This window comes from Elephantulus edwardii, unplaced genomic scaffold (assembly GCF_000299155.1).
Source record: "Elephantulus edwardii isolate Elephantulus edwardi_28Jun2011 unplaced genomic scaffold, EleEdw1.0 scaffold00047, whole genome shotgun sequence".
NCBI classification, from domain to species: Eukaryota; Metazoa; Chordata; class Mammalia; order Macroscelidea; family Macroscelididae; genus Elephantulus; species Elephantulus edwardii.
This window is the reverse complement of record NW_006399797.1, coordinates 17,722,512-17,734,358: the sequence shown is the minus strand read 5'-3', so window position 1 is coordinate 17,734,358 and position 11,847 is coordinate 17,722,512. Positions and strand designations below refer to the sequence as shown.

General features: G+C 33.3%; 1 protein-coding gene across 1 annotated transcript in view; it reads right to left on the bottom strand.

Moving 5' to 3' along the window:
* The window catches only part of CNOT2 (CCR4-NOT transcription complex, subunit 2), a 170,555-nt gene that overhangs the window by 28,879 nt on the left and 129,829 nt on the right, over positions 1 to 11,847 (bottom strand). Inside the window, exons 5-7 of the mRNA XM_006886084.1 lie at positions 4,802 to 4,949; positions 3,967 to 4,149; positions 1,692 to 1,771 (exon numbers count right to left, since the gene is read on the bottom strand). Of these exons, the coding sequence (XP_006886146.1) occupies positions 1,692 to 1,771; positions 3,967 to 4,149; positions 4,802 to 4,949 (411 nt within the window). The remainder of the gene's footprint in view (positions 1 to 1,691; positions 1,772 to 3,966; positions 4,150 to 4,801; positions 4,950 to 11,847) is intronic.

Here is an 11,847-nt window from a genome sequence, read left to right as displayed (position 1 = left end):
TTATTTAAGACTATATTTTAGATTTTTTAAAAAGTACTTGAACTCTCAACTTTCTATTTTTAAGATATAAATTTACAACTTTAAGAAAAACTATACTTAGCTAAAAATGAATTTTTAAAATAATTCTAAAATTTTATAACATTACAGAAAACCATAATACAAATGTAAAATGATACTGTCAGACACACTGCTAATTTATATCCATCAGGGAGGAGAATAGAAGTACCAATTAAACTATGATAAGCAGCTTGATTTTATTGGCTGAAGGCATGAAACGTATACATATATATACACACATACATATATCTATAACAAAAAAATGAATATAAAACGTTACGTAATTTTAAATCTTGAAGAAATAACTAACTAAAAATCCTAAAGTTTGGCATTTCTTCCATATTTTTAAATCTCTTCTATTTATCAAAGGTGTTAGCTGAACATTGACAATTAAAAACTAAATGTCAATAGCCACAAATAATATTTCCCTCCCTAAATTTCTCATGCTTCTAAATATGTTTCATTTCACTGATGAAACTTTCATGTTCCAATTCCTTGACATATTTCTACCTCAACAATCTACTGAATTTTGTATTCATGAGGATAACATCATGCTTCCTCAGGAAAGGGACTGGAAGGCAGAGGTACAGGGGGAAAAACTGAAGCAGCACATCAACAACTGTTTGTTCTCTTCTGTCTGAAGCAGTTGATAAAAGAAACACAGAAACAAGAACTCTCTATTTTTCCAATCAGAACTGAATTTCTATATAACCAAATATTGAGTTGTGTACATAAAATTGAACCAATAACTCCTAAAAAGTTAAAAGTGGCAAATGTAAATGTTCCATGTAACTTTTAGAGTTCCCTTCAATTTGCATCTCTATAGTCAAAATACAACTACCTTGCTTAAACAGCATTTTCACACCATGGTAAAGTTGAGGATAAGAAAAACTCCGGAAGAAAAAAACCCCAACAAAAAAGATTCTAAGGCATAGATACATATCATGTTCTCAATAATTCCAGTACTGTGATAAAAATCACTACACTATTAACACATCACCGAGAGCTGGACAATGACTAGAGATGATCTTAAGAAAATTGATGCGTCTGAGCTGTGGTGCTGGATAAGAATTCTGAATATACCATGGACTGCCAGGAGAACAAACGAAAAGGTTCTTCCTAGAGAGGGTGAAGCCAGTCTGTTCCTTGGAGGCAAGAATACTGAAGCTTCATCTGACTTACTTTGGGTATGTTGCAAGGAGGCACCTGGTCCTTGGAAAGGGTTATCATGCTTGGAAGGGTGGAAGGTCAAAGAAAGAGAGGGAGACCATCGATGAGATGGATTGATTCAGTGACTAGGTTAATGAGGGTAGGTGTGTCAAAACACACTGAAGTTGGCACAGACTAGAACAGGGTTCAGGGCTGTTGTACATAGGGTTGCTATGAGTCACAACCAACTCCATGGTACTTAACAACAACAACAACCTTACCACATCAAATGAAAAGCAAAACGAACCAATATACAGTGTATATTAAATCCTATCCTTGTCAAAATGGGTCACAAATTAAATCCTACTACTTAGCATTGTGAAAAACCTAAAGCGAGTATGCTGAATGGCTTTCTATCATAATAAAATAAAAAGGAAAAAAAAGATCGTGTTCTTTAAAGAATACTATCTCCATATTAAGCTTACCTGTTCCATTAAAAATGTTACTTGATAAGGAGTTATTCATTCCAAATGCCTGATTTCTGTTCATTCCAAATCCAGACATACTGGGTACACAGAAAATAATTTTAGATATATGGTAAGAACACTAACTTTCAGATGAAGAAAAACAAGAGTGTACACTTTTGATCTCCTCATGTAAAACAGTAAGTTTAAAAACCAATATTATTTGCCTATATTTAATCTTAATTTTTACTTAAAAATTTCCTCTGAAGTCTATCCATTAAAAAAAAACACACAGAAAACAACAACAACAAACAAAAAACTAGGAAGCAAAATGTCTAACTGAAAAAAAAATTTTAAACCCCCAGTTTTATACAAACCCAGATAAAAACAGGGATTAAAGATTACCAGCTTGGGTACTTGGGGAGTCATTACCTCTGAAACTAATCTCAAAAATATGCAGACTACTACAGTTATTCTTCCCCCAAATACTTCCCTACTGGTGAAGACTGCTATAGCTGTTTTCTGACATAGTATCTGCCCTTTTCAAATCAGACTACACACTCAGTGTCATAACCAATTCTGTATTCACTGACCTTATTCAAGGAGCACAAAACAGGCACTCAACAAATGTGGGGGTTAAGAATTAAAATGGTTTAAAATAATTCAATGTTTGAAAACAATTAAAGCATATTAAAATATAGTTAACTTTGAGCTAGTTAAACAAACAAAAAAATCTGCCCTTAGTGTCCCTAGCTCTCAACTGATGCAAAACTGGTATCTAGTAAATAGTTATAAATGCTTGTGGTTTTGCATAAGCCTGATGATGGGAGGAAAGGGGGAAAAAAAAATCAAAACAAAACAAAAGGCTGTACTCAAGTAAAGACCAGAAGTAATCAAGAATATCAATAAGAAATGTTAATGAAAATTGTACACATTAACTGTGCATTTTAAACATCAAATTATCTTCTGATAAAGACAGTTAAATAACATGTCAGTATTTTGAATAGGATTAATCTGTTTGAAATCGATGGAGTGGTTCGCGGGGGGTGTTTTTTTGCCAAGTCTGTATAACTATGAAAATCAGTATTTTCATAAAATATTCACATGGTAAAACAACACTCTATGGAAGACTGAAAAAGTTAATTGAAATTCTGGTTTAATAATGTTAGAATGGCTGATAATACAGGTACCCACAAACACTGAATAAGTGTTTAGTGATGATAACAGTTTCTAACAAAAACAACATATTATTAGGAGAAATAAGCAGTATTTCCAAAGACAATGTAGTTAAAAAGAAAAACCATTAAAACATGAAAAGTACGGAAAGGCAAGAACTTAAAATTTACACTAAATGAACACTACTAAAAGAATGCACGAAGAGATGATTAAGATTAAGAAATAAGAATTTTTACAATGTTTACATAGTTTTAAAAAATTAGAAGAACAGTGAAATTACAGAAAAAAAGGACAGGTAAAAAGAATTGGTTTATGGAACAGGCACTATATAGGAAATGTGCTAATACTATTTGTGTTCAAGAACTATGAGATATCAAGAAAATCAAATGAGTATAATAAAAATCAGATTAAAATCCTTTCATTTTCTACGATTCGCTATTTTAAAAAAAGTTTATCAACCATAAATACTACTTTTCTAAGACAGATTTATACTGAAGACCTAACTTATGTAGATGTTACCCAAACAGCTTGAAAATCTTAATAAAATGTTTTATTAGTCTCATTATTTGCACTGTACATGAGATTGAGAACCAAAATGAACGAAAACACAGCAGTTTATCTTCTTGCTTTTAATCCTCAAATATGATTCTATTTTCAAATAATTTGGTCTCACAATAAACTAATTTTACTCAATCTACAAAGCACAATATTTGCCTAAGTCTTTAACAAAACTAAGGCAAGGTGAGAATAGTCAAATATGTCTCTCTAGTCCTACTTAAAAGTCTAAAACTTATTACAGAGGCAGGCAACTTCATTTAATTGAAAAAAATATCTATCAACAAAAATTTACCTGGTATAGCAACCCAAGAATAATCGCTTTTTACTAGCAATAATTATGTTTTAGTTGCTGCATCCTAAAATGAAACTGAGTTGCAAAAGAATCTATTTTCAATTTGGAATGTAATGATGTGGAACAGAAAGAGAATCTCTGATCATAAATATATGATGCAACACTTATGACACAGAAACAAAGACTCAAGAATAGAGAAATGGATAATGAAAAGGTAAATTTGAGGACACTTATAAAAACAATTATACAAAGTATCAATAAACATCTTACCTGTTCACAGTAAAAGGCTGCCGAGAAGGTTGCTGCTTTGGCATACATATTATGCTTGGCGAGCTTCTGTTGGGGCTACCTAACCCTGAACTGCTCATATTATTTGTCCTGCTAGGAATTCCAATGCCCTGACCAACCTGGGAGTGGTTCATCATGTTCCTAGGATTCATAGGCAAAATACCCCTGAAAAAGAAGTCCATCACACTAAATAAGCTTGCTATAATTACTCATAAAAATTCTCTATGAAATCAAGTGGTTCAACCCTACACTCTTAAACTACTTTCAAACTGCATAATTAATTTTAAATGAATTCTTGGTCCAATTATTATAGTTATTTGGAAAGAAAAATCAAAGTAAACAAAGAAAAAGGAAAAAAGAGTGGAACCAGTAGAGGTGATAGCAACTGGTATGACTAGGATATAAAATATAAATGTATTTTACATTTATATAACTGACATCCTAAATGTGTCATTCTATGTTCTTACTATCCATAATCTATCTTATTTGTTTTATTTCAATCTTACTATAGCAAAAGACAATTTACAAGAGAGAAGTAATTCAAATTATCTAGGGAAAATTTTTGAAAAAGGTACCCAGGTAGTGATTAACACGTGATGTCCACCAAAGTTGATAACAACTGTGCTTGTTATAGGATAAAACCATTTTTTACTACATTTAACAATTTACAATAAAACAAACACAGGTTATCTGGTTTTCTGCCTCAGTCAGAGATAATGAATCAGAGCGCCATATATATTATCTTATTGAAGACTAAAAAGATCGCTTAGTCTACAAAGATACATTCTGAGAAATATTCTGGTCCATCAATAAATACCTGCTTGGAGATGGAGGCGTATGAAGTGACATTGTTGGTACCCCTGTTGTTGGCGTGACGTGGCTCGGTAACTGAGTGCCTTGTGATAAGCTGCGATTTAACTGAGGGGTATTGTTGCTCATCCCCCTCATTGGAAGGCCTAGTGCACCTAATAAAAAAAATTCAGAAGAAGAAAATTCATTGCCATCGGGATTGAAATTGTGTCATCTATCTTTTGGAGTTGGCAATGTAAACCATTTTTAAATGACCTGCCATGTAATATGCAAACCTTATATGGATATAGTAAATTCATTCCAAATGGATTCTGGTTTATGACAAAATCATGTTGTAGTCTGCAATTTATTACGAATAAATAGTTCTTTCCTATTTTTCCACATCTTTATTTTACAATTAACTATTTCTGTAAATGACTGGAACCTATCAGATAACTTATAATTTAATCAAAACATGTACAAGCAGAACTGTTAAGAACCATCTCATGTGTTCTGTTTTTAACTTAAAATTGATATACAAAGATTTTACTTTGCTGAAGTAGTTTTACTTTTCAAATGATCCTTTTAATTCATATTTAAGAAATATCTTTGCTGTTATTTCTACATTGTCCTCAATGTTACAATTTTTACAAACCAAAATATTTGAAACACTGCACAAAATTTAATGTGTAACAATTCTACCTTAATACTTCTGGGTGATGGATATGTTTCCAAAGATGTATTTTTAAAGACCACCAAGATTTACCACCCAGATGTAATGCATAAATCAAATTGGATAAACTTATTTCATAGGTGTGCTACAATATTCCCTGTCTTTTATTTAGGTGATATAGAAGAGTATTATTTTCTTATTAACCCAGTAAATTATTATGGATGTGTAATATCTTATATGTTTATTTTTATTCTTCACTGTAAAACAAAACTGTTCAGCTGTTACATACATTGTCATCATATCTGCCTATGACTGTCTTCTTTTTCTGACTTGTACCATTTAATACTTTCGCTAATATGCCATAGAATATACATCATCCAATCTAGTTTATTTTGAATTGGAGGTTAAGCAAAAGTGACAGAGTGAGAGTTACATAAGGATATAGATGACTTTAAGAAATCTAATTGCCATCAAGAGAATTCCAACTCATGGTGAATCCACATGTGTCTAGAGTGTGCTTGACTAGTTTTTCAATGGTTCATTTTCAGATCATCAGACCTTTATATCAAAATGCCTTGAGGTAAATGTAAGCTGTTAATCTTAATAAAGTAGTTGAGTATTTAATGGCCTGCATGCCTAGAGACTTCAGATGACTTTGGAGTTGCTGTGTAGCATAGCATCAGAACCAATCCACAGATGACCCTCCAGAGGATTTTCAGAGGCAGTAAACTGAACAGGAGTTTATTACACATCTGTCTGTCTATTTATCGCACAAGGAGTTGCTAGTGGATTTGAACCATACAGTTTTTCATTGGCAGTGCAATTCCTGACCACTAAGCAGTCAGAGCTCCTCTTTATTACTTTAGTCCTAGGGATCAACAGTGTCTTTCTGGCCCCAACTCCTTTTTGGGTTAAATTTAGGTCTAAGTATTCAAAAGATCTAAAAATTTCAAAACTCCAACTACCAAATACTGGTACACATAAATGCCATAAGCTTCTTGGTATAATCATGCATTCCTTTCTAATCTATGGCTAATACATGAATCATAAAAATTTCAGTGAAACCTGTAAAAACTGGAAGCTGTGTAAGGCAGAACTATGTCAAAAAAGGAAATAGCAAACGTTTTTCATTAATAAAGTGTGACAGAAAAGTGGCTATGAGTACACTTGGTAGAAGACAGAAAGCTCTGAAGATGTGAAAAAACAAAGCAGTCAAGTTCTAGCTTTCAGTTTGTTTTAGTGGCTTCAGAACTCAATTTGAGCCAATCTCTGTCTCTCAACCAAGTGTACACAATGAGCTCAAACCTACTATATTTTTAGTGCAGTCTTTTGAGTCATAAGTCATGCAGAGTCAAGATCTGCATTTTGTTCAGTCCTTTGAAAGGAAATGGCCAAGATTAAACACTGGTCTAATTACTGCATATGTCAACCTGGTGACACTAAGAATATTTATCTCTACAGTGATATCCTCGGATCTTGAGTTTAAATAAAGAATAAGAGATTGAAAATCAACTATATAAGACCTCTTCATAAGAAAAGAGGGTTTTTTCCTCTTAGGTCAAGGACCTAAGTAGTTTTGCCCCAACAATCAAGATGTTTCCATAAGAAACTATCAGCATGATACCTTTCACTACACTCATCATTGAATATCTACTAGAATCTCAGCATTGTGCTGTGAATAAGATGGGAAAAGTTCCTAGCCTATGGAGTTTACATTCTACTCTACACAAAACATGGTACCCTAAAGTCAGCTATAGTTACAAATTTTCCACAGAAAATGTGTTTCTCACAGATTGCCAACAAAAATAATGACATTATAGAATAAAAAAAGACCTTAAAGATCATTTAGTCCAATGTATACATTATACATATGAGGAATCTGAGTATCCAAGTTGACACAAAAAACCAGGACTACAATTTAGATCTCGTCACTTTTAGTGTTCTATAAGACAGCATTATGGGAGGCCAATATACTACAAGAACAACACATTTAAGTGCTCAACAAACTGCAAGGCATCATCTAATTTTGTTCAGCTCCCTTTCATTTTGTAATTGTTCAAATCTTTTTTTGAAAGCTGTCAATTCGTATGGTCTATTCTCTCATATCTCCTTATCTGTCAGTATTATTTCCTCTAGTTCTACGATTTCTTTCTATTTTTACTTTATACCATCTTTATTTTAAAAACGACATACTACTCTTTGTGGCACTCTTCTAATAAACCCTGTAAGAGAGTCACATTCAGTTTTATCCACTTCGATAACCCAAATCTATTATCCTATTTTGTATCATAAAAATATGTTCAAAGATAGAGTCAGAGCATAGCAATATAACTTTTGGAGGAAACTTCCTGAAAACTGGATAAGGCTACTTATGTTTCATTAAAGACTGACATACTTGAGTTATTCAGTGTTAAAAATAGAGGAATAAAGTGCAGGATAAGAAAAAGTGAAGATTATTGTTCACTTTTTATTTTACTTTTTAAAATTAATCCACCTTGATTTCAAGAAAAGAGATAAAATTCAAAAGATATACTGTGAGAAAATAGAGTCCATTATTTTAAACTGGATCATCAACCATTAATACTTCTAATTTACCTGTTTTTAATTTCATTTGAAAATTAGAGAAAATTAATAGCACTATATATAAAAACATACAGATTTATTTTTAGAAAATAAAATATACGAAGTCAGAAGATTTGAGTTACTTGACTAACACTATGACAAATGGGTGAGAAAAAGAGGAAAAACTTAATCTCCGATTAGTATAAATAGCAACAGTTAACCAAAAATGTTTTCCAAAATCAAATGTCAAGAAGATGACATGCAAACAAAAAAAAAAACAGTGCACCAATATTTCTGATGTAAAGGGACTAAAACAGGTTTTTACAAAAGCTAACATTTATGTATGAACTTATGTACGAGTAGGCAACTAGCAGGATAACAGAACCATGTTATTTTGCCTCAGTTCTTCCTTATAATCTTATAGAGAAGATATGCATCCTCCTCTTAAAGAGAAGGAATAAGGAAATGTATAAAACAGTTAAAAAGATTGTAATTATAAATAAAAATTTTCTTTACACTTGACAAATAATCAAGAAAAAACAATATTAGGAAGAATATCTGAACATATAAAATTCAGATTCCTATCTCAGTGCTAAACACTCAAAGAATTAAATGACTGATAATTTTTCAGAAATCCCAAGAATATTATACAAGAAATGATTCAAGAATTATTTTCATACACAAACCAATTAACAACACCTTTTGAAATACTAAAGACACTTTTTAAGGAACTCTGATGGCCTAGTGGCAAGAAGCAGCACTGCAATCCCCGAAGGCATGCTGTTCCAGTCAACCAGCTGCTCCATGGCAGAAGGATGGGCAATCTCCTCCTGTGCAATTGTCTCTGAAAATCTGCCAAAGGGTCAGCTATGGGTCCCTTCTGACTTGATGATAACAACTCAACCATAATGGTATTCTTTATTCAACTTTTTTGCGGCTAAACAATATTAATAATCCAAGTAGAACAGGAACTCATTCATAGCACTAAATCCATTTATTTCACTGCCATTTAGTCGGAATAGATGAACCGCTGAACCCTCCACTGGGTTTCCAAGGTTATAAACTGCTCAAGAAGTGACTGTCCATCTTTATCCTCAAAAGCCACTGGTAGATTCAAATGGACAGAAGTGTGGCCTTTGGGTTAGCAGTGCAACTCTTTACGAATTACTATCAAATATTCCAAATTCCAGAAACTCCTTTAAGGAAAAGGAAAGAAAAATGTAGAATCTATTCAAGGGAGCTAAGTGTCTGCTTCTCCATCCCTAAGAAATTAGATCCATGTTAAGAACTATACTGTCTAAAAAGGACAAATTCCCTAAATGATTGCACCTTCCAACTACTGTTCAATCTGTCCTACATATACTTAGCTGCTTCACCATCCCTAACAACTTATCTTTTCATGTAATTTCCCTTATTATAATCAATGGGCTTTAGAGAAAGAAATATTATGCCAACAGTTATAAATGGGAAAAAAAAACACCCAAATAACTTGCTCAAAATTGGAAGTAATCTCTTGACTTCTATTTCAATGCTCTCTTCAACCTCTTATTAATTTTGACATCATTGAGGGAAATTTCAGAAACTGTCACATTTAGTTTTGATCCCCAGAAATTTGGTTTGCCTGTAACTGAGTAACTGGTGGGAAGCAGAATTTTCAGTATCCTACTAAAGTGTTTCTGTAGTTGTTGCTGAATACCAATGAGTCAGAACCCATCCACAGTTGACCCCCCCAGCAAGTTTTCTGAGGCAGTTACAGGAGAAGATTGCCCATACTTCTTCCAAGGAGAAGCTAAAAGATAGTTCTGAACTGTGCACCTTTGGGACTGCAGTACAGTTTCTTACCATTAGGCCACTAGAGCTCTGCCCCCTGGACTTCCCAATTGCTTGCTATGCATTAGAGAGCTAGACAATGACTAAGGATGAAAGAAGAAAAATTTATGCTTAGAGTTGTGGTGCTGGAGAAGAATTCTGGACACACTATGGACTGTCAAGAGAACAAACAGGTCTGTCCTAGTCAGGATGAAGCCAAATTGTTCATTGGAGGCAAAGATTTTGATGCTCCATTCACATACTTTGGACACGTGGCCAGGTGGGAATCAGACTTTGGAGAAGGAAATCATGCTTGGAAAGATGAAGGGACAGCACAGAAAAGGAAGACATCAGATGAGATGGCCTGACAAAGTAATTGGGGTAATGGAGTAGGTATGTCAGAGACAGTATGAGTGGCTCAGAAAATAAAGCTTTAAAAAAAAAAAAAAAAGAGTGGCTCAGAACAGGACAGGGGTCAGAGGTAATTGTACAAAGGATCTCAATGACTTGCAAGCAAGCAATTTGACAGCACTTAAGAACAACAAAGGTGCTTATATAGGTCAATTTAGGTCTTACAAACGCTTCTATATTGTCACAATCTATCCACAGTTCAGTCTTTAAATTTCCCCATCAGGGTTCAAAAGATTTGTACACTTAATAGTTTATCCATTCCAACACAAATTCTATCACCAACTATCCATCTTACAATCTTCTTTCTTCCCCTATTTTGGTCCTCAAATCTGCCCTTACATTTATTTACTGGCATTATCCTCAACTAATAAATTACATGTAAACGTCTCAATTTTAGCACATATATTTAGATTGGATGTGAGGTAAGAACAGGTCTAGTATCAGAAAAAGAAATGTAATCCTGCCTCTTTGTTTACTATCCATATAACTTTAGAGAAGTTCCTGAATTTCTCTGGGTTCATTTATGCAATAAGGGTAACAACAATAATGCACAGGACTATTACAAAGACTAAATAAATTCACTTGTACAACACATTTAAAATAGCATCTAGGACATACATACTAAGTACACAAATACTAGTTGTAGCCATTTTTGTTAAATATATTTCCTTAGAGATAGTAGTCTTAGGTAGACTTAGGACATAAGTACTTAGAACAGTTGTCTTAAGAGCTAATGTAAAATGAATGTCTAATGAAGTGATAATTTTCCCTAGAGAAGAAATGTATCATTTCAATACTAAAATATTCCTGAAAATTTAGTAGTAAAGATCTTGAGAGACAGCCCTCAGAAATGTCAAGAAAGTGCTTCTTAGCTGAAACCAATGTAAGTCTGACAGGCTTCTCCTGCTTTGATAAATGAAGTCAGTCCCAAAGCTATCTCTTAATATTACCTTTTTAGGACCAATCACAAATATGGTGTCTCTATGATTCTTTTTTAATAATTTTCCAAGAAAAGTGATTATACTAATTATTAAATACTCAGTTAAGTACTTCATTTCTGACTCTTATGTAGTAAAATAATTTGTGTACTTTTCCCTACAAGGAAATACAAGTAGCACTCTAAGAAGCACTCTAGCTGCACCCTGTTCAAGACATATCTGTTTCTTCTTTTGGCAGTACATGGGATACTCAGTACTCTTCAACACCACAGTTCAAAGGTATCAATTATTCTTCTGTCATCCTTATTAAGTGTGCAGCTCTCAGATGCACGGTAAGTGACTGAAAAGATCATGGCCTGAATCAGGCACTCCATGACTACATACTTTCCCAGTACTTTAGGTCTCTTGATCTCCTGACTGCTGGTACCAAGTGAACTGACTGTGAATCTAAGTAACACAAAGTCACTGACAAACTCAATCTTTTCTCCACTTATCATGAGCTGTCTAGAGGTGCAGTGATGAGGTTTTATTGACATTGAGATACAATCCATATTAAAGGCTAGTGTTTAACCTTTAGCAGTAAGTACTTCAAGTCCTTACTTTCACTTAAAAAAAAAATATTTTCTATGGGGGAGAGAACAGTCTAAAAGTATTATATTTTAGGGCATTATTTTTATCGTA